At 40.9% G+C, this 24,211-nt stretch overlaps 1 protein-coding gene across 2 annotated transcripts in view; it reads right to left on the bottom strand.

Moving 5' to 3' along the window:
* KIAA1958 (KIAA1958 ortholog) overlaps positions 1-24,211 on the bottom strand; it is a 186,897-nt gene that overhangs the window by 12,073 nt on the left and 150,613 nt on the right. Inside the window, exon 3 of one of the 2 annotated variants that reach the window (XM_077251144.1) lies at positions 19,084-21,127. The exons of the other annotated variant lie outside the window; for it this stretch is intronic. Within the exon in view, the coding sequence (XP_077107259.1) occupies positions 20,079-21,127 (1,049 nt within the window). The 3' untranslated portion in view covers positions 19,084-20,078. Of the gene's footprint in view, positions 1-19,083; positions 21,128-24,211 lie in introns of those variants that run through there. 2 annotated transcript variants of the gene reach the window in all.

The raw sequence follows: 24,211 nt of genomic DNA, 5'->3' as shown, positions 1-24,211 counted from the left end.
ATATAGAGATCAGCCTCCCACAGCGACCGAATAGGTCCAGGTTTGATCCCTGTATGACCGGCAGAACAAACCACATGTGCTGGTAGCGCCCGTGTACTGATCCGATCATCCTGAGAGAAGTTATTCCATTTATTAGATATTGGGACCAGGTTTTGCAGGGAAGCTGAGGGGTGGAGATTATTAGCCCACCCAGATACAGGGGTGAGGGACATAGAAGGATTAAGAGCTGAGGACACATGGAGACACACATGAGAAGATGATGATGAAATAAGGAACAGGGCATGCCAGCCAGAGGGGAGCAAGCACATGCTTTCTGGGGGCTGCCCGGCACTAGAAGTCTTGTACCTGTGGAACGCAGAGCTCCCCGGCCTCCACAAGCGACCTTCAACCTGGTAAATTGACCTCCAGCTTTATACCTCTAAGCCTTGTACTTGCACTATTATGGTTATATTATTGCTTCCTTCACATTACACGCAGGCTATGATCAGATCGCCTCTGTGTAGCAGAAATGCTCACTTGTTATGAGTGCCGACCGCTGGGCGGTGCTCATAGGAATCTGGCAATGACAACCACAGGGATCTCTGAAAAATTCCCAGGCTCGAGTTCATATGAGGACATCCAGCAGGGGGCGCATCACCGCGACTCAAGGTAACTACAGGACATTCCCCTGCACTCCATTCATTCCCCGTATTTTTACAACCACGAGCACAGCTGCTTTAGCAGAGCTCCTGGGTGTAAAATGATTTAACCCCTTCAGATGGATTTACATCGTGGGACGTGACCTGAACAACGGAAGGTATGGGAGATTGTTGTTTTTTTTTATTTTTCCTTTTTTACAGAACGAAGGTCTTCAGGTGGATTAAGAGTCTAATAAAATATTACAACACCCTGTGTCTTTATTTCATTAAAGTACTTTGTAATAATGTGTGTGTGTTTTATTACCCATTTCGTACTATTGGATTAATAATGGATAGGTGTCATAATTGACGCCTCTCCATTATTAACCTGGCTTAATGTCACCTTACAATAGCAAGGTGACATTAACCCTTCATTACCCCATATCCCACCGCTACACGGGAGTGGGAAGAGAGTGGCCAAGTGCCAGAATAGGCGCATCTTCCAGATGTGCCTTTTCTGGGGTGGCTGGGGGCAGATGTTTTTAGCCAGGGGGGGGGGGGGGGGGGGTGTCAATAACCATGGACCCTCTCTAGGCTATTAATATCTGCCCTCAGTCACTGGCTTTACCACTCTGGTGGAGAAAATTGCGCGGGAGCCCACGCCAATTTTTTCTGCGATTTAACCCTTTAATTTAATAGCTAGAGGGCCCAAATTTTGCACATACACACTACTAACATTAGTAGTGTGGAATATGCAAAAAAAAAAGGGATATGAGATGGTTTACTGTATGTAAACCATGTCTCACATCATGTCGGGTTTGGGAAGGAGATAGCAAAAGCCGGCAATTGAATTACCGTCTTTTAAGCTATCTCGCGCTGAATTCAATATAAATACAGTATATATATATATATATACATATATATATATACTGTATATATGTTTTAACGAACATTTGAGCCCATAAATCCATTAGATGTCGGTTTTGCAAGCCTGCAAGAAAATCTCGCAGTACGGATGCCATACGGATTACATACGGAGGTTGACATGCGCAAAATACGCTGCCACACCCTGCCTACGGATTACATACGGATCACTATTTTGGGAACATTTCTGCGTATTACGGCCGTAAAAACGGACCGTATTTTCATACGCTGAGTGTGACGCCGGTCTCCGAAACGAAGCACAAACTTTACAGTTTGGGTTCTCTCATTTCTACTTTGAAGGATTCAGCTAGTCAGTTTTTAATCACGTGATGTCATAGATCTAATGGTAAAGTGAAGAATTACCTAGGTGGAAGGGCAAAATGAGCAATTATAAGTACACAGTGCCATATAATATGATGACTGCAATATATTGAGAGGATAACAAATTTTATGCGAGTGCTTCCTTAATTTTGACTGTAGACATTTTGTAGGTTTTTGCTTTTAAATTATATGTGCCTACAAATAATAGTCAGCATGTATGCAAAAATATAAATGATCTATTAATCTTTCATATTAAGAATGTACTGTATAAAACATCACAATTCAAAATGAATGTATGTTTTAACCCCCCCCAAAACAACAAAACACATTCCTGCGGTATAGATCATTTCCCTTCTTTATTTCCAATTGTCCCGCCAATAAACTACTGGAGCTATATACTAAGTGTTACAAGATCACTATATTCATGTTACTGTTTTCCAGGAGACAAAATACTTGTTCAAAAATATTATAAAACAACGATAACTTTGCTTTATAAATATAGAGAATTTATATTTATAATGTCCAATATTAGTCCGGACAACTACAGTATATGTTCGGTGCGTCTTGGGGCCTTTACAATTGGTATAACATTGAGATTATATTAATAGTTTGCTGAAGTGTGGTCTCTGATAATACCAAAGATAAGCTTGAAAAATCAGAAGATCGCCATCCATGTTTGGCTGGTACTCTTATCAGAGTCCCAGCCCCAAAGGTAAAAACAAAGAGGCCCGAAACCACCACTGTATGCATCAGAAATGGAGACTTGCATTGTGGAGCTTACCTGAATTTTTGGGCCAGCGGTAGTTTTATTGCTAAAACTTGTGGTAGCGGAGACGCCATAGGCCCTCTGTCCTACTGCACTGTCTTTCAGTATGCAGGCCCAGTGGGGCCAAGCACAGAACATCAGCCTCCCGGCAGTGCTCCCCCACTAACTATATTAAAGGAGAATTTGATTGCTGCGCGGGTCCACAAACCATGGGTAGGTGACTATATTTTTTTTATTGTTTTCTGGGCCATTTTTACTTTTAGGGACCATATTACTTTTTAAGTGGGCACATGGGGCATTACTATTCATTACTTGGGGCATTAATATTTCTTAATGAGGCTCTATTATTAATTCAAGGGCACTAGAGGCATTATTAATGCTAAATTGATACTTGGAGCATCATTACTTTATAAGAGGGCAATGTAAATTATAACTCTTAATGGAGTACTAAGGGATTTTTACTGTTAAGAGGGCAAGAGTGTGGCACTATTACTTTCTATGACACAAATAGGGTCATTATTATTTTTTAGGTGGTATGGTTTAAAGGGCAAACAGGACATATAACTTTGTAACGGGGCATAAGTAGTGAGCATAATTACTATGCAAGGCACTAAAAAGATCATTGTAAGGCTGCCGTCACACTAGCAGTATTTGGTCAGTATTATACATCAGTATCTGTAAGCCAAAACCAGGAGTGGAACAAATAGAGGAAAAGTATAATAGAAACACGTCACCACTTCTGCATTTATCACCCACTCCTGGTTTTGGCTTACAGATACTGATGTAAAACACTGACCAAATACTGCTAGTGTGACGGCAGCCTTAATGAGGGCAGCACAAAATATGACACCAACAGTGTGGTACACAATAAAGGGGATTGTTCAGCACTACTTTATATGGGGTACTATTGCTTTCAGTGGCACAATATTTTCATGGTTGTTTTGAAAACCACATTAGTACCGAAGTACAGAATTTGGGGGACTGTGCCACAAAACATCAAAGGGAAAAAAGAGACCAACATACAGAATTGGTGGTAGCAGCAGGACATGGAGGTTGCATAGGATGGGAATAGGTAAGGATGGTGCCGGAAATGTGAGAAGTCACATGTGTGTTGCAAACTCTGCACACAAGTTGTGGCTGGAAGTGGTTATGGTGGTCTGGGCCAGATGTAAAAGACAGAAAATGTGCTTGGATGCTATACGAGTGTCTTGGGCGTGCTCGAAAAATATGATAGAGTCCTCGCGGCTACATAGCAATCTCTGTATATGTTGCGGCTGTCTAAGGCTACTTTCACACATCAGGTTTTTGGTTTCAGGCTAAATCCGGCAAATTTGCAAAAAAACGGATCCGGTGTATATTGTGAAAAACTGATGCACCGGATCCGTTTTTTAGCTGGATCCGGCTCTCTTTAGTGTGCATGGATTTCCCTTCAGAAAAAACGTTGCAGTCAATGTTTTTTGTGTCTGGCAAAAAAGCCTGAAGGGACGGATCCGGCACAAAACGGATGAAACGCATGTCCTTCAGGCACAATCCGGCGCTAATACAACTCTATGGGAAAAAAACGGATCCGGCGTAAAAAAAAAAAAACGGATCTGTTTTTTTCAAAAACTGCCGGATTGTGCCTGAAACAAAAAACCTGATGTGTGAAAGTAGCCTAACAAATTGGTCTCTCATCACTTGTGGTAATATTAATTTTCATCTTTATTGATTGTTATTTTATTCAGTTAATTGTAGTCTGCTGAGGTGCCCACTATGTCACTTACCACTCTCCCACAACTTCTGTGATCCCCTTGCCATCAGACTGGTTCTACTGCTCAGCACCACCAAACGTTTGCTATGTGAAGAGCTCAGACTTTATTTAAAAGGGTTTTCCATCTATTTCACATCATTTGGATGTTCCAGATGCAACAACCCCTTTAAGGAGCTAAGCCAGTTGGCTCCTAATTAGGTTAATAAGACATGAAAAGATATGCAGTGTCTGGATTGTGGGACCCTTCTAATCTCCCTAAACAGGGGCTATTATTAGATTTTAAATCAATTTTTCTCTGCTGCACACACTTACAGGTTACCTGACATCTCACTTTTTGTGACACAAACGTGCCGCTTTAGCAGCTGCCCTGCTGCAGCATAAACTAAAACAATGACAACAAATATTACCAGCACATTGTTTATGGATCTCATGTATCTACCATCAATAAATGCTTTCCGGTCCGGCAGATCGCGGCTGGTTGTCAGCTGACTATCGCAGCTGACATCTGGCACTATGTGCTAGGAGGGGTCATGGACCGCCCCCGGCACACTGCGATCAAACATGATCGCAGTGTTCCGGCGGTATAGGGAAGCATCGCGCAGGGAGGGAGCTCCCTGCGGGCTTCCCTGAGACCCCCGGAGCAACGCGATGTGATCGCGTTGCTCTGAGGGTCTCTTACCTCCTCCTCCCTGCAGCAGGCCCGGATCCAAAATGGCCGCGGCATCCGAGTCCTGCAGGGAGGTGGCTTCACAGCGCCTGCTCAGAGCAGGTGCCGGGAAGCCTGGAGCTGTGCACGTCAGATCAGCGATCTTACACTATAACATGATGCCCACCCCCCCCCCCCCCCGGGGCAATGTTGTGGTGTAAAAAAAAAAAAAATATTCACATGTGTAAAAAAAATAAAAAACAATTCCCCCCCAAAAAAATATATATATTGTTCCTATAAATACATTTCTTTATCTAAATAAAAAAAAAAACAATAAAAGTACACATATTTAAAAAAATGATATAAATGAGGTATCGCTGTAATCGTACTGACTCGAAGAATAAAACTGCTTTATCCATTTCACCAAACGCGGAACGGTATAAACGCCTCCCCCAAAAGAAATTCATGAATAGCTGGTTTTTGGTCATTCTGCCTCACAAAAATCGGAATAAAAAGCGATCAAAAAATGTCACGTGCCCGAAAATGTTACCAATAAAAACGTCAACTCGTCCCGCAAAAAACAAGACCTCACATGACTCTGTGGACCAAAATATGGAAAATTATAGCTCTCAAAATGTGGTAACGCAAAAAATATTTTTTGCAATAAAAAGCGTCTTTCAGTGTGTGACGGCTGCCAATCATAAAAATCCACTAAAAAACCCGCTATAAAAGTAAATCAAACCCCCTTCATCACCCCCTTAGTTATCGAAAAATTAAAAAAATGTATTTATTTCCATTTTCCCATTAGGTTTAGGGCTAGGGTTGGGGCTAGGGTTAAGGCTACAGTTAGGGTTGGGGCTAAAGTTAGGGTTGGGGCTAAAGTTAGGGTTAGGATTACATTTACGGTTGGGAATAAGGTTGGGATTAGGGTTAGGGGTGTGGTAAGGGTTACCGTTGGGATTAGGGTTAGGGAGGTGTTTGGATTAGGGTTTCAAATAATTGGGGGGTTTCCACTGTTTAGGCACATCAGGGGCTCTCCAAACGCGACATGGCGTCCGATCTCAATTCCAGCCAATTCTGCGTTGAAAAAGTAAAACAGTGCTCCTTCCCTTCCGAGCTCTGCCATGCGCTCAAACGTGGTTCCCCCCCCACATATGGGGTATCAGCGTACTCAGGACAGATTGGACAACAACTTTTGGGGTCCAATTTCAACTGTTACCCTTCGAAAAATACAAAACTGGGGGCTAAAAAATAATGTTTGTGGAAAAAAAAGGATTTTTTATTTTCACGGCTCTGCGTTATAAACTGTAGTGAAACACTTTGGGGTTCAAAGTTCTTACAACACATCTAGATAAGTTCCTTGGGGGGTCTAGTTTCCAATATGGGGTCACTTGTGGGGGGTTTCTACTGTTTAGGTACATTAGGGGCTCTGCAAACGCAATGTGACGCCTGCAGACCAATCCATCTAAGTCTGCATTCCAAATGACGCTCCTTCCCTTCCGAGCTCTGCCACGCGCTCAAACGGTGGTTCCCCCCCACATATGGGGTATCAGCGTACTCAGGACAAATTGGGCAACAACTTTTGGGGTCCAATTTCAACTGTTATCCTTGGAAAAATACAAAACTGGGGGCTAAAAAATAATTTTTGTGGAAAAAAGAATTTTTATTTTCACGGCTCTGCGTTATAAACTGTAGTGAAACACTTGGGGGTTCAAAGCTCTCACAACACATCTAGATGAGTTCCTTAGGGGGTCTTCTTTTCAAAATGGTGTTACTTGTGGGGGGTTTCAATGTTTAGGCACATCAGGGGCTCTCCAAACGCAACATGGCGTCCCATCTCAATTCCAGTCAATTTTGCATTGAAAAGTCAAATGGCGCTCCTTCGCTTCCGAGCTCTGCCATGCGCCCAAACAGTAGTTTACCCCTACATATGGGGTATCGGCGTACTCAGGAAAAATTGTACAACAACTTTTGGGGTCCATTTCTCCTGTTACCCTTGGTAAAATAAAACAAATTGGAGCTGAAGTACATTTTTTGTGACAAAAAGTTAAATGTTCATTTTTATTTAAACATTCCAAAAATTCCTGTGAAACACCTGAAGGGTTAATAAACTTCTTGAATGTGGTTGTGAGCACCTTGAGGGGTGCAGTTTTAAGAATGGTGTCACACTTGGTTATTTTCTATCATATAGACCCCTCAAAATGACTTCAAATGAGATGTGGTCCCTAAAAAAAAATGGTGTAAAAATGAGAAATTGCTGGTCAACTATTAACCCTTATAACTCCCTAACAAAAAAAAATTTTGGTTCCAAAATTGTTTTGATGTTAAGTAGACATGTGGGAAATGTTACTTATTAAGTATTTTGTGTGACATATCTCTGTGATTTAATTGCATAAAAATTCAAAGTTGGAAAATTGCGAAATTTTCAAAATTTTCGCCAAGTTTCCGTTTTTTTTTTCACAAATAAACGCAGGTAATATCAAAGAAATTTTACCACTATCATGAAGTACAATATGTTACGAGAAAACAATGTCAGAATCACCGGGATCCGTTGAAGCGTTCCAGAGTTATAACCTCATAAAGGGACAGTGGTCAGAATTGTAAAAATTGGCCTGGTCATTAACGTGCAAACCACCCTTGGGGGTAAAGGGGTTAATATGAGAGGGTTCCATTTTTTGGACTCTCACCTACGTCAAGAACAAGGGTGTTAGATGGAAATTCGCCTTTAAGCCTCCCTCCGAAAAAAAACCCTAACACAAATCTATATAAATTCTACTTTGGCGTTAGAAATCATTTGCAACTGTACCTTAGCTAAGGAATTATGAGCACAAGTGATTCGTCCTAACCGAGTGTCTTCGGCATGCTCGAAGAAAATGCTCGAGTCTCCGTGGCTGCATGTCTCACGGCTGTTCGACAGCACAACACGTGCGGGAATCTCCTATTTGTTAGGGAATGCCTGCATGTATTGCAGACATCGAGACATGCAGCGGCGGCGACTTGAGCATTTTCTTCGAGCATGCTGAAGACACTCGGTTAGGACACAAGTGTCCAGATAACACCTTATCCAGGCACGCTCGCTCATCACTATTGAGCACCAAATTTGATTTGTGGTGACATTAAAAGCCAAAATACAGCCAACTCTGTTGGTTCTAAAACAAACTACACTTTACCTACCTTTGCTGAGCCCAGTACTGCCTCTGGTCTAAATTGAGTAAGCTACAGCCAAACAAAATACACAGTGGCAATGCTGAAGACATAGCGCTGAACCCAGGTAGGGTAAAGGTACCTTCACACGAAGCGACGCTGCAGCGATAGCGACAACGATGCCGATTGCTGCAGCGTCGCTGTTTGATCGCTGGAGAGCTGTCACACAGACCGCTCTCCAGCGACCAACGATGCCGAGGCCCCCGGGTAACCAGGGTAAACATCGGGTTGCTAAGCGCAGGGCCGCGCTTAGTAACCCGATGTTTACCCTGGTTACCAGCGTAAAAGTAAAAAAAACAAACAGTACATACTCACCTGCGCGTCCCCCAGCGTCTGCTTCCTGACACTGACTGAGCTCCGGCCCTAACAGCACAGCGGTGACGTCACCGCTGTGCTTTCACTTTCACTTTAGGGCCGGCGCTCAGTCAGTGTCAGGAAGCAGAGGCTGGGGGACGCGCAGGTGAGCATGTACTGTTTGTTTTTTTTACTTTTACGCTGGTAACCAGGGTAAACATCGGGTTACTAAGCGCGGCCCTGCGCTTGGTAACCCGATGTTTACCCTGGTTACCAGTGTAAAACATCGCTGGTATCGTTGCTTTTGCTTTCAAACACAACGATACACAGCGATCGGACGACCAAATAAAGTTCTGGACTTTATTCAGCGACCAGCGACATCACAGCAGGATCCTGATCGCTGCTGCGTGTCAAACGAAACGATATCGCTAGCGAGGACGCTGCAACGTCACGGATCGCTAGCGATGTCGTTTCGTGTGAAGGTACCTTAAGTAGAGTGCTTTTTTTTCCCAACAACCTGAGCTGTCAGACAAAAATTTTATGATAAGGATCAATTCCTTTAAGAAATCAAACTACGGTAATTAAAAGTGCAAACAATAAAAAAAAAAAAAAAGGAAACAGTTGTGGATTCCAATATGAGTGTATTAGGCAGCCACCAAGGGTCCAATAGTCACCAATGTGCCCATTATTGGTGTTGGGCAGTACCTATGGGCACAGGCAGCAATTCATTTTGGACATTTTGGATGATTTCTAAATCCTCATCACTGTGTATATAACAGAAGTGGGATGCACAAAATGATGTCTTGTCTGGAGCTTGCAAGGTCTAATTTATATTGCACTGTAGGCCTGGTCTTTCAGTAACAGTTCTGCAAATCACTCTTGACTCATCACTAATAATAGCTGGATAGTCAGGGGTAGTCCACACACGACATTTTTTAAATTTCATGTACACGCTTTTTTCTGTATCTATTTGATTATTACAGCAGGGGCCCTCACATAGCCTCAATATATACAGCGGGATTTCCCACACAGCACCCTATATACAGTATGAGCCATCACATAGCCCCCTATATACAGTGAGACATCACATATCTCTTTATATACAGAAACAAATCTCACGCACACATTAAAAAAGAAAAAAAGAAAAAGAAAAAACACACCTCGCTCTCGCTCCCTCAACGCTCTGCTTAGATCTTTGCGTTGTGCACTGACTCACCACACAGAAGTGATGTAGTGACGTCATCACATCTGCTGCATCAGTCGTACACGCTGTGACAGGTGGAAGGAGTCGGTGGTTCTGTCCTCCACCATTATATTCACTGCTATGTGCATCCTGAAGATGCAGATGGCGGTGAAATCTGGATACCGGTTGGCCGTATGGTGTAGCCTGCGGACCAGTGTTTTCAAGTGTTTGGCTACCTCAGATAGCCCGGTCTGATTGCCACACTTTGCCCAGGTCTGTTATATATGAGCTGTATACTGATCTGTGTACTGGGTGTAATGTACTATACTATGTGCACATATGCAGTGTTATATGCTCTGACTGAGCACTGACCAGGCTGCACGACCTCATATTATAATGTGTATCTGATATATAATGCAGGACGTCCTGAAGCCAGGCGCAAGGTCAGACAGTGCTGTCACTCTGAGGATCACTGTGTTATTGCTGCAGCTTGAGTTTACATACAGATCGGGTGACACTGGAGCAAGGACCCCGCTGACAGAGCGACCTGATCTGTGTGCAATTTTAAGATGGTACAATAAATCTCACAGTGCCTCAGATAGATCCTCCGCAGAAACTAGACAAGACAGCAGGAATCAGATCAAGCCTTGTCACATACCTCCTGCCCCAGCCCCTTGGCTCTCAGCTGACCTCATCTCTTGTCTCTGGCATGGCAGAGTAAAGCAGGAGCACAGGTGACGCAAGATCAGCAGACACACAGCCCTGCTGTGTCTGCAATACTGGGATATTGGCTGGCACTTGTTCACATCTAATACAGTGCTGGCACCGGTCTACTGAAGCAGCAGAAAGCCGTGACCCTGCCTGCAAGGGCCCCCCCTCCACCTATAGACCCCGATGCAGCTGCACCGGCTGAACTGGCAGTAGGTCCACCCCTGGATTTGAGATCGTGTTGGATCACTGTTACATATTTTAAAGTAACATTGGGTAATGTAATTGCCTCTTCAGTGAAGAAGAGGACTTGAACTCTACGGCCACCTATTGGAAGTAGCAATTTTAAAAGTCACTATCGACCCTTTATCCTAAGTCATATAGCACAGCTCATTAAATGGTCGATAGTGACTTTTAGGATTCATACTTCCAATAGATGGCCCTAGAGAACAAGTCCTTGTCCCCTCTGAAAAGGTAATTTAAAATTAAAGTAACATATTGCATAAACAACCACTAAAAAGTGGATAACGAATGCTGGAAAAAGTTATCCACCATCAAACCTTTGACGTGTAATGTAGCAATGGAGTACCTGTTGGTGTAACCTGTTCTGCAGATTCCTCAGCAAGACGATTCAGTATCAAAATGGCATACTTAGGCTATAATCACACGGTCAGTATTTTACATCAGTAACCAGGAGTGGAACAATCCGAGGAAAAGTATAACAGAAACACGTCACCACTTCTGTATTTATCACCCACTCCTGGTTTTGGCTTACAGATACGATCGTGTGAACATGGCCTAAGGGCAAGATTCACTACTGTATTTGTGTTTGTTTTATGTCAAATTTTTTGTATTTTCTACTTTTTTAATGTTTATACCAAATTCAACTTTCCATTTCTGCCTTTTGTAGTCTATTCTATGAGTTTGCCTCTTTTTTTCCCCTTTTAAATGTTTGCTATTGTGGTTAGAGGTTCCAGTTTCAAGAGGTTTTTAACTGGATTCCTCATATACAACTTTTTGAAAAGTTGCATATTTGGCTTTGTGTAAATTCATAAATCGCATGCTCCATGTTGAAGAATTTGTCGCAAAAATTGCAACAAATATAAGACATTAAAAAAAAAAAGTGACTGAAACCCCCCCACAAATGAGGATTTGGAGTCTAAAAAGTTTAACAAATCCAAGTCTGATGAAAGTGGGAAAATGCAACTTAGGAAAAAGTCATGTGTATAATTAAAGTACAGATAAAAGAAGAGTGAAAAGACAGTGAGATATTCTTAGCTGTTATCTGTCACAGCATGGAAAAAAATAAAGCTTTAAAGCAGCATTAAAGCTGAGCTGCAACTTGTGTTACAAGCTAAAGTTACCGAGAGCACAATTATTTATGCAAGTGTTTTCCAAGCTTGTGAGAGCTATATGTCTGACATATCAGTTTCCTAGCAATTCATACAATGTAACCTACATGAAATCAATTAATGCGCACAACCTGCCTTTCCATATCGATATGTGTGTGCCAAGATTGTTAAATAACAGATGGAAAATATTTTAAGAAAAGTAAACGTAGATTTGTCAAATCTCCTATGTTGTCCTGAGGGCAGCAATAGAAAAGAGGCAGCAAGTTTGGTGAGATATACAGCAGTTTTCTAAGATTTGATACCTTTAGTTTATACCAAGCTCTGTATATGGCATCCATATACCTGGTTGGGGCTGCCGACACAAGCGGCATAAGGCCTCATTCAGACGTCCGTGTTGTATCCGTGTTTTTCACAGATACAACACTTACCTATTATAATCTATGGAGCTGTTCATATGTCTGTTTTTTTTTTTCCCTGGCAGCGCGGATGAAAAGGGCTAATACATGCCTATGGGTCCGTGAAAAACAGTACAGCACATGGATGACATAAGTGTGCCGTCCGTGTTTAACACTGCAATGTATAGGAGAAACTTTGCCATTTATTTATTTTTCCACCCATGAAAACCACTGATGGGAAAAATGGACACACGGATCATACACTGATGCACAACACTGGTGACACCAGTACCAGTTTTTCATGGATGTGTTTAAAAATGAAAGTGTGAATGAGGCCTAAGATGTATAAAGTGATTTCTGTAGGTTGTGAAATCCAAATTCACTGGCGCCTGGGGCCACTAACACTAGCATTTTACAAAGGGTCGACATCTATACATCTCTCAAAATGTAGAAAGTTTCCTATTTTGTACCATTTTCAGCCTTTTTTGTTTAACCCCTTCAAGATGGAGCCCTTTTTCGCTTTTGCCTTTGTTTTTTCGCTCCCCTCCTTCCCCGAGCCATAACTTTTTATTTTTCTGTCAATATGGCCATGTGAGGGCTTGAATTTTTGTACTTTTGAAGGACACCATTGGTTTTACCATATCGTGTACTCAGAAACGGGAAAAAAATTCCAAGTGCGGAAAAATTGCAAAAGAAGTGCAATTCCACAACATTTTTTGGAGGTTTTTCTTTTACCATGTTCACCAAATGCTAAAGCTGACCTGCCCTTATGATTCTCCAGGTCATTACAAGTTCATAGACACCAAACATGTCTAAGTTCTTTATTATTTAAGTGGTTAAAAGTTTGATATATAAAAAAAGAAAAAGCGTCAGTTTCCGAGACCTGTAGCTTCTTTTTTTTTCCGTGATCTTGGGTTGGGTGAGGGCTTATTTTTTATGTGCCTAGCTGACATTTTTAATTATACTATTTTGGTGCAGATACATTCTTTTGATAGCCTGTTATTGCATTTTAATGCAATGTTGCGGCGACCAAAAAAAAGTAATTCTGGCATTTTGACTTTTCCTCGTTACGTTGGTTGATCGGGTTAATTCTTGTTTTATATTGATAGATCAGGAGATTCTGAATGCGGCGATACCAAATATGTGTATGTTTATTTTTTTCTCAGTGAATATTCATTCCTTTTAGTACCGAGCACACGTGAACGCCCGGCAGCTTCAGGAAGCCGGCAGCTGCGGCTAACAGTGTGCCCCCTATTAAAGCATAAATCAGCTGCTGGCATCACAACAAGAAACTGTGACGGAGCGCAGGGAAGGTATTTGTTTTTTTTTTAAAAAAAAAAAATTCTGATGGCGGCCAGGTATACCAGGACGGAGATGGGGGCCCTGCATACCAGAACGGAGATGGGGGCCCTGCATACCAGGACGGAGATAGGAGCCCTGCATACCAGGATAGAGACAAGGGGGGTGCTGCCTAAAATGATGGGAACGAGGGGGGCCCTGCCTACTAGGATGGGGATGAGGGGGCATGTGTAACAGGATGGGGATGAGGCCAGGATAGGGATGAGGGGACCATATATACCTGAACTGGGGAGATATACAGTGGGTACAGTAAGTATTCGTACACCTTTACATTTATCACTCTTTGTTTCATTGCAGCCATTTGGTAAATTCAAAGAAGTTCATTTTTTTCTCATTAATGTACACTCCGCACCCCATCTTGACTGAAAAAACCCCCCAGAAATGTAGAAATGTTTGCAAATTTAATAAAAAAGAAAAACTGAAATATGACATGGTCATAAGTATTCAGACCCTTTGCTCAGACACTCATATTAAAGTCACATGCTGTCCATTTCCTTGTGATCCTCCTTGAGATAGTTCTACTCCTTCATTGGAGTCCAGCTGTCTTTAATTAAACTGATAGGACTTGATTTAGAAAGGCACAAACCTGTCTATATAAGACATCACAGCTCACAGTGCATGTCAGACCAAATGAGAATCATGAGGTCAAAGGAACTGGCCAAGGAGCTCAGAGACAGAATTGTGGCAAGGCACACACCTGGCCAAGGTTACAACAGAATTTCTGCAGTACTCAAGGTTCCCAAGAGCACAGTGGCCTTCATAATCCTTAAATGGAAGAACTTTGGGACCAACAGAAGTCTTCCTAGACCAGGCCGTCCAGCCAAACGAAGCAATCGTGGAAAAAGAGCCTTGGTGAGAGAGGTAAAGAAGAACACTGTGGCTGAGCGCCAGAGATGCAGTAGGGAAATGGGAGAATGTTCCACGAAGTCAACTATCACTGCAGCCCTCCACCAGTCGGGCCTTTATGGCAGAGTGGCCCGACAGACGCCTCTCCTCAGTGCAAGACATATGAAAGCCAGCAAAGAGTTTGCTAAAAAAAAAACAAAAACACATGAAGTACTCCCAGATTATTAGAAATAAGATTCTCTGGTCTGATGAGATGAAGATAGACCTTTTTGGTGATAATTCTAAGCGGTATGTATGGAGAAAACCAGGCACTGCTCATCACCTGCCCAATACAATCCCAACAGTGAAACATGGTGGTGGCATCATGCTATGGGGGTGTTTTTCAGCTGCAGGGACAGGACGACTGGTTGTCAGTGAAGAAAACATGTATGCGGCCAAGTACAGAGATATCCTGGATGAAAACCTCTTCCAGAGTGCTCTGGACCTCAGACTTGGCCGAAGGTTCACCTTCCAACAAGACAATGACCCTAAGCACACAGCTAAAATGACAAATGAGTTTCTTCAGAACAACTCTGTGACCATTCTTGATTGGCCCAGCCAGAGTCCTTACCTAAATCCAATTGGGCATCTCTGGAGAGTCCTGAAAATGGCTGTTCACCATCCAACCTGACGGAACTGGAGAGGATCTGCAAGGAAGAATGGCAGAGGATCCCCAAATCCAGGTGTGAAAAACTTGTTGCATCATTCCCAAGAAGAGTCGTGGCTGTACTAGCTCAAAAGGGTGCTTCTACTCAATACTGAACAAAGGGTCTGAATACTTATGACCATGTGATATTTCAGTTTTGCTTTTTTTAATACATTTGAAAAAATTTCTACATTTCTGTTTTTTAACTCAAGATGGGGTGCAGAGTGTACATTAATGAGAAAAATACGACCTTTTTTGAATTTACCAAATTGCTGCAATGGAACAGAGAGTGAAAAATGTTAAGGGGTATGAATACTTTTGGTATCCACTGTATATACACCAGGATAGGGGATATTAGTACAGAAAGAATTGACAAAATTTTTTGCTTCAATTTTTTAATTCTAATTTCCGCCTCTAAATATCTAGGTGTGTCTTATGGTCTGATACATCTTATAGTCCAAAAAATACGGCACAATCGGCGGCTAATTGTGTAAGAAAGGGGGTATATTTTACACAGACGATACTTGTGATTTTTTTATTCAAAAAATGTTGCAATTTATTTTAGGAGTTTACACCCCAGATTGAGTACTATTCATTTCTACTGGGTCACAGCTTGTTCAGTAGACCTCTAAGAAATTTGTGAATTGATCGCTGATCTTCATTACAAAAGGGGTACAAAGTTTGAAATATAGAAGCAACTAAACCACATGAGAGAGCGAGAAAAAATAAAAGACTAAAATCGGGAAGTGCTACACATGATCTTCAATATTAATAGTACATTTATTTACATATTTGTTAGTAGGAAACATACAAGAGGGCACATATACCCACTTGCACCTTTTTACTTCTTTTAGCAAGATTCAAGTCTTTTCAGGATACTAGAACATTTTTGTTCAATTTGTATTTGCTATATGCTTGCATATTAGATTTATTCACAACAAACAACTGAACTTTGAAAATGAATGTGGATTGAAATTTCCTGTGCTCAAACCTTCTGACGTCAAGCAGAGTGGAAAACAAAATACCTATATTCAAAATATTGTTAATTAATAACTAACAGAGTCGTCATAAATGGTACGTTCTCTAAATGGGATATAGTCAGCAGTGGGGTTCCGCAGGGATCTGTGCTAGGACCGATTCTTTTTAACTTCTTTATTAATGACCTTGTGGATGGGATAGAGAGTAAAGTGTCAGCCTTTGCTGATGACACCAAACTACGTAGGATATTAAAATCTGATCTTGACATTACAAAATTGCCTATCAATCTGGATAAGATGTTTGAATGGGCAAACACGTGGCAAATGAGGTTTAATATAGATAAATGTAGAGTAATGCACCTGGAACGGAGTAATCCTATTGCTCCATACACATTAAATAGGAGCATACTTGGGACCACAGAACAGGAGAAGGACTTGGTTATTCTGGTTACAAGTAAGCTGAGCAGCAGTACTCAATGTCAAGCAGCAGCTGCAAAAACAGATTTTAGGATATATAAAAAGAGAGATAAAATCCTGTGATCCCAACGTATCATTACCCCTTTATAATATATAGGATCCAGTTTTGGGCTCCACATTTTAAAAAGGATATACAAAAATTAGAGTCAGTTCAAAGGTGGGCAACTAGATTATTACAAGGAATGGAAGGCCTCATATGAGGAAAGGTTGGAAAAGCTGGCCTTGTTTAGCTTAGAAAAAAGATGCCTCAGAGGGGATCTCATTTACATGTAAATATATATGCTGTCAGCAGAGGACTGGCACATGACTTATTCCTTCCAAAGACGGTACTAAGAACCAGGGGGCACTCAAGACGGGTGGAAGGTGATTCCGACAGCTAAACAGGAAATGGTTCTTTACAGTTAGAGCAGTCAGACTGTGGAATGCCCTGCCACAAGAGGTAGTAATTGCAGACACTATAACAGCTTTTAAAAAAGGGCTGGATGATTTCCTCAGTACACATAACATTGTTGGTATAGTTAAATTAGTGACAATTATACAATTGGTGGAGAATGGTTGAATTTGCTGGACCTAAGACTTTTTTCAACCTATGTAACATGAATTTGTTTTTTTATAAAGCTCTATTCATCAGGCAGTAATTTGGTCAGTGTTTTGCATATGTATTGGGCATAATCTAAAACTAGATTAAACATTTTTCACTCCTAATTTTAAACTACAATAACTGTAAAATGTAAAACACTGATCATTATTGCCACGTGCAATGAGCCTAAGACTACATCAATATATCATATATAAAAGTATCCTTTAGGTTAATGATCATAAAAAGTACTTGTCCAACCTATTGTGACTAGCTTAAAGGGCCACTGTCACCCCCCTCCAGCCGTTATAAACTAAAAGAGCCACCTTGTGCAGCAGTAATGCTGCATTCTAACAAGGTGGCTCTTTTAGTTTTTGATTCAGTTATTCCCTCAATAAAGTGTTTTAAAATTTGTACAAAATAACCTGTCCTTAGACCTGGAGGCGGTCCGAAGCCTCCTCTGTGAATCTCCCAACGGCCGTCACTCTTCTCTTCTGGGGATGTGGTCGCCGCCCCCTGAGCGCTGTTTCTTCTTAAATCCGGCGCCTGCGCTGTGCGTGCCTGCCTGGGGCAGGCGCAGTCTTCATTGTCCGTCATAGGTCAGATCCAGGGTGCCTGACTGCGCCTGTGCGGCAACCCTGTTGCTGAATCCCCACCCCGCACTGTGTTATTCATTATGCACAGTGCGGGGCTGGGGTTCCTGGGCATGCGCACTGCGCTGTTCAGACGCTCCCCCAGCTCAGACGCTCCCCCGCCTTCCAGCGTTGTTATTTGCGGCTGCTTCATTCCAAACGCTGGCAAGGAAACCTGTATATTACGGCAACGCTGGAAGGCGGGGGACCGGGGGAGCGTCTGAACAGCGCAGTGCGCATGCCCAGGAACCCCAGCCCCGCACTGTGCATAATAAATAACACAGTGCGGGGCGGGGATTCAGCAACAGGGTGGCCACACTGCCCGCACCTGCGCAGTCAGGCACCCTGCATCTGACCTATGACGGACAATGAAGACTGCGCCTGCCCCAGGCAGGCACGCACAGCGCAGGCGCCGGATTTAAGAAGAAACAGCGCGAAGGGGGCGGCGACCACATCCCCAGAAGAGAAGAGTGACGGCCGTTGGGAGATTCACCGAGGAAGCTTCGGACCGCCTCCAGGTCTAAGGACAGGTTATTTTGTACAAATTTTAAAACGCTTTATTGAGGGAATAACTGAATCAAAAATTAAAAGAGCCACCTTGTTAGACTGCAGCATTACTGCTGCACAAGGTGACTCTTTTAGTTTATAACGGCTGGAGGGGGGTGACAGTGGCCCTTTAAATGTTAAAGAAAATCTGTGGGATGACCTTCCAGGGAAATAATTAATCAATTATGTGGGCATCACTAGTAACTAGGTTGTATTTCCAAAAAGTTATTGTTTATGCCAAAAACATTTAAACATCTAAAAAAAAAAAACCTTTTAGAATACAGACTCAAATTGAAAGAAAAGGTTCAGACTTAGGAAGCCCTGGCAGCCAGCTGTGATAACATTTGTGTCAGAGATTTAAATGGGGTACAAAAAAAAATTGCCTGGACAACCCCTTTCATTGTCATGCAGGGTCATGATATCTGGTGATGTCATGAAGAGATGTAAGCAATACTACACTATACTCCAGGACCTCTACACCACAGGAGTCTTGGAGTCCAGATAAGAAAATTAGAGGGGAAATAGATATTTGGGAAAGGTTTAGAAGTGACAGAACTTTCCAGCTGTGGATTTTGAATTCGAAAATCTTCAGCATGCCCTAAAATCTATGTTTTTTCCCATCTTTGTGTGAATGAGTTTTTGTAAAACGTAATTTGCTTGCCCTGTACCGTTGGTGCAGAAGTTGCACTACATATCCACAACAAATCTACATCTTTTAAAAAACGTGCCAAAAGAATGTAGGCAAAACAAAGAGTACCATTGTATAGCTTGGTATAGGTCTGGATTTTAAGAAAAAGAAGCATCTAAACAAAAGAGCGGAGTCTGATAGTGTACCTTTTTTTAATAAATTATAATTTTCCCATTTTGTTGCATCAGGATTGTAAATACTGCAGTCATTTCAATAAGTTAATATTAAACTTCAAAACAAAACAGCTGAACAGTGAACACTTTTCACAGAGGAGACTGGATATTACACAAAATATGATGCTTTTCATTTTCGAGGTTAAAAACATAACATTTCAGTAGTTTCCCATGCCGTGGTGATTGCAGTTTCATGAACAACATACATATATGTGGCTGTGGCCCAGCTCTGGCTCACAACAGTGCAGATGAATTGAGGAACAGTCTTCACGCCATAAACACCATTGCATATTGCTCTAAATGATATCTTGCCTTGATGCTACAGTTGTACAAACCTTACATTTAAAGTCCTAATTTTGTCCAAAAAAATAAAAGAATATAATTAAAAAAGTTTAATTGCAACTATCTCAATGTTTTCAGTCTGTGAAAGGCAATATACAGAGTTAAAGTTGCTTCATTTCATCAAGTGCAGAAGACAAAAAGGCCGCTATACAAACTTCTAGGTCAGAACTGTCTCATTGTTTCAGGTCAAGCAGGCATTAATGAAGTAGGAGGCTGGCTGCAGCATGAGCCTACTTCTGGCATTTCTTTGAGCATTTTACATGAAATGTTTAGCACCCTTTCTTGACAATGTAGCCTGTTGCTGTGCTCGTCAGTCAAGGCCTATGTATTAATATTTTTTAAAAGTACCCTTTCCACAGTATTTTTTTTTTCAGGCTACAGCATGCATTTTGGTTGACCACTACAGTATATTTTCGTAGGTGCAATACAAAAACTAGATCTATTACAGACTTGTAAAGAGAAAAAAACCCAAAATATATTACAGTATTTAATTCTTTGTTTCTAAGTTATCTTAACATTAGAAGTGGGCTGGACTCAAACATTCAATCACAGTTTAATTTTTAGTGCTAGTCTAATATTCTAAGAGAGCCTTGTTGAGATTTTTTACAGCGATCCGCTAAATCGTGTCAGAAGAAGAGTCATAAGAGGCAGAAACAATAAAGTTTCCAGGCCCCGAGTGAGTTGCCATAGACTGGGCAGCTTGTTGGCTCAGATTGTTACAGATCAGGACTAGCTGATTACTTTGGGCTTCCGATAGAGTGCTACAACTTTGATACACACTAAAGTTGGTTTTTCTTCCAGGTATGTTACCCTTCTCACACATTGTTTTCACCATTTTGGCCAGTTTGTTTTTACCAAGAGCCTGACAATTGTACCAGTGAAGTGCAGCTAGGTTAACAACAGGCTTGATGGACAGGTAGAAAGGAGCATCTTCATAGCGCATTGCTGGAGGTCGTCGCTGTGCATATTCTTTGTAGTCTTGCACAGGACAAGTTTGTGGAGAGTGTGGTGTGGCATATACTCTACATTCTGTCCCTGCTCTTTTGATCTTTGAGTCAGGACTTTCCTGACCCATCCACTCAAGAAATTCCAATCCAGTCTCCAATATTCGAAGCCTTACATCCCCCCATTTTAGTGTGGATCCATGAAAACCTGTACAGTGTCCAAAAGCTTTGGTGTTGTTCAACCAGACAAGATTTAGCAGACCTTCAGGATTGTAACGACTTAGAAGACCTCTCTTGCGAAGAATAAGTTCATCAGCAAAGGTCAGCTTCATAGATTTATGGGGTTTGTTTCCTTTTCCTTTACATCGCAATTCAATTTGCTTTTGTTTTAAAGCGTCCTGTGATCTTTTAAATTCCTTGTCTCTGGTTATGCTATAACCATACCTGTGCTCCTTCAGATATCGTTCCAGGCCACATTGATAATTGGCGAGACTGTTTGGCTCATACTCAGATCCATCTTTTTGCCTGGCATCTACGAAGAAAGAAGCCAAGAAGTCATCTAGTTCTTTGCAAGGAATCATGTAGATTTCTCTTGTCTCCATGGGGTATTTTGAGATGATAAAGTCTCTAAAGTTTCGTAGAGCTGTTTGTGTGCTACGAATGGTTTTCTCATTCTGTTCTCGGTTCAACTCAGCTGCGATATCATCTTCATCTAAACAGACTACAAAAGGGGTAAAAGGAAGAAGAGCAAAAAAGGAAAAAAAATGGAATGGAGAAAATATGGATATAAAGGAACAAAAAAAAAAAAAGAAGAAAACATGCAGATGGTATAAAAATGAAAGGTATAATGTAATTGAAAAGGTAAGAAGGGAAAAAGGGGAAGGAAAGAAAAGAAAACATGGTTGTGAATTCTACTATATCTGTTTGATTTGCAAGAAAAAGAAAAATTGCATTTTAGAACATTATTACATACCTGTTTGGACAGCCAACTTCAGTAGTTTCACAAATGATGTAGTAGAGCATAGCAAAAAAGAATTCAGTAATAGCTCTTCGTGTCACTGGGCACTGATAGTGCATGTACATTGGCAGGAAAAAATAATGTGATATTGGAGATAATCCACATTTTCAGAAAAAAAAAGTGAGATAAAAGCTTTTACGTTTACTCTTTATCCCACTGCTTTGTGTGTGTCAAATGAACTGCTAAGCCCATTTGTATGTGCTCCATTTGTGAAACCAGAGGTTGTACTGGTTCCATTTCATTAATTTCAGCTTTCAAAATTTGTCACGTTCATAACGATTAATAAGCAAAATGTTAAAGCCAAAGATTACAGTAAAACAGCAGTATGAAATCTAAAGACATAGTAAAGCAAATATGTGTTTGTATATTAATCCACGAGAAGTAAAGTGCTGTGACTATAAACACTGGTGCATGCAGAAAGTGAAGGAGATGGGCACGTCAATCAAACATATCAAAGCTATCATTAACTATACTTCTCACTATAGTAGAAGTCATATTTGAGGTTAAGTTTTTGTCACAGTTTTCATTGACTCATGAATTTCCTAATATTTTGTAGTGTAATTTATTGTAGTATTATATCCATTTTGTACCTATCATCAATCCGGGGTTGGTCTTTTCATGTAATAAAATAGTGGTCAGGCACAGCTTGGTGACTTGTCTAAATATAATCTAGTAATAAAACCTCTCACAAATAGCCATAATGTCCCTCAAAAGGGCCTGAATATTTACCAAAATCTGGTCTGAGTGTTTCGTTTGTGCAATACCGGCTTTTAGAGTGGCATCCTACAACCCTCTGCAGCCTCGCTTTTTCCACTAACCCAGCTTTGCCGCACACTTTATTCAGCGGTTACAAAATAGTAACCATTAGAATTATGTTACTGTGGTTAAAGAAGCACACCAATCAAAGTTTTTATCCTACTATATTGCAATCTTCATATTATAATGGTGCTGTACTTATAATTGCTCATTTTGCATTTCTACTCAGCTAATTTTTGCTTTCACTGCTTCATGTAGAAACAGGAAGTCTCTTGTCTGTGCATTTATCATTCCCCTCTTCAACTCCTGACCCAGATGCTCCCCCCTTCACCAGGGAATTTTGCAGTGACTGATGAGTCATACAGAGAAAATTGACCTCCTGTTTCTTTATAGAGCTTAGAAGGATTCAGCTAGTCAGTTTTTAATTATGTTGGGTCATAGATCCAATGTATAACAGAAGAATTAGCTGTGTAGAAAAGCAAAATGAGCAATTGTAAGTACATAGTGCTATATGAGGACTGCAATATATTAAGAGGATAAACATTTTGATGGAGGTGCAGCTTTAATCAAGTACATAACTGCACTTGGTTTAAGTAAAGGGAGAGATTCTGAGTTTTCACTGTGAAATGGCAGATTGTAGGATCTGCTCTGAATGCTGGGATCCCACAGCCCGAAGATTGGGCTCCACTATACGAGAAAGTTAGGTCATTTCAGGGGACAATAGAGCTACCTCTGAAGGGTTTTTGTTCCTAGATTATATTTCCACAAATTACCAATCTGGGGCTGAACACTTGTATTAAATAAAAAGAGCAGTCACTAATTGGTTACAGGTACTCTTTAAGAGTATATATGTGAATGTTTATAGTAAATTCAACAACAGGACAAAAATAATGTGCAGGATATCATCATGAGCAGGGCATATATCACTTCATTAGTAGGCATGTTTGCCATTTGGAAGACAAATAAGGTATATCGAACAGTATCGTTAGTATATCATTTATAGTTGTCCATATGATGGATCAAAAGGTGAAATACAAACTAAAGATGATGGCACTGGGGATGAAGTTACAGTAACTGCAAAATCAAAACATGTCAAAAACCCTTCTTTTTCTTCTTAGGATTTTTCAGTTTAAAGGAGGTACGCCAGGAGATTAAAAAAAAGTTTTCACATCAACATAACTTCTCCCATACATACTTATGTGACATAACATCCCATAGGAGGTCACTTTTGGCCCATCCTCCTGTGCTTTGTGAATTCTTTTGTGGCACAAAAAATATTTAGAAATGAGGGTCCTTAGTGGTTGATACCTTTAAATGGCTAACTGAAAAGATGGTAACAAATTGCAAGCTTTCGAGACTACTCAGGTCTCTTCATCAGACTAATAGAAATTCTGAAAATATTTATGTACAACACATCACAGAAAAATGCCATAGATAAGACAGGTGACATGAAGCAGAATTCCCATTATGTGAGTGATAAACAGTTATGACCATAAATATTGGGACAGATCATAGATAAGGAGTGTGAATGTTTTATTGTCCTCTGATTGGGGTCTGGTGGCACAAGTCATTTATTGCAAAATTTCAGGAGAGCAGTAAAACAGTAAACAATCTGATAAGAATTTTGGAGTATGGGCTACCCTTCATTTGTAATTCTACTTTTAAAACAGAAGGACTTGCAAATCTGTCATAAAGAAGTTTTCCTATGATATGCCATCACTTTATGATTCGTGGTAGTCTGACCTCTGAGATGTCACTTCATAATTCAAAGAATGAGGTTTATGTTTCGATGGTTTGAAAATTATTCCCATGATCTTAATAGTGATGGCATAGCCTCATGATATATCAAACTGTCAAGGAGAGCACCACCGATAAAAAAAAGAGAGATCAACCTATTGCATATAGAAAGACCAATATGAAACAAAGAAGAAATAAGGAATACCGTATGCAATATGCAGGGACCGCTTTAAAAATAAATAATTTTTATTGATACAAAACTACAGGCAAAAAGTACAATAAACTATTATGGGT

Source organism: Ranitomeya variabilis, chromosome 1 (assembly GCF_051348905.1).
Source record: "Ranitomeya variabilis isolate aRanVar5 chromosome 1, aRanVar5.hap1, whole genome shotgun sequence".
NCBI lineage: Eukaryota > Metazoa > Chordata > Amphibia > Anura > Dendrobatidae > Ranitomeya > Ranitomeya variabilis.
The sequence above is the reverse complement of the archived record's forward strand: the minus strand, read 5'-3'. Positions and strand labels throughout refer to the sequence as shown.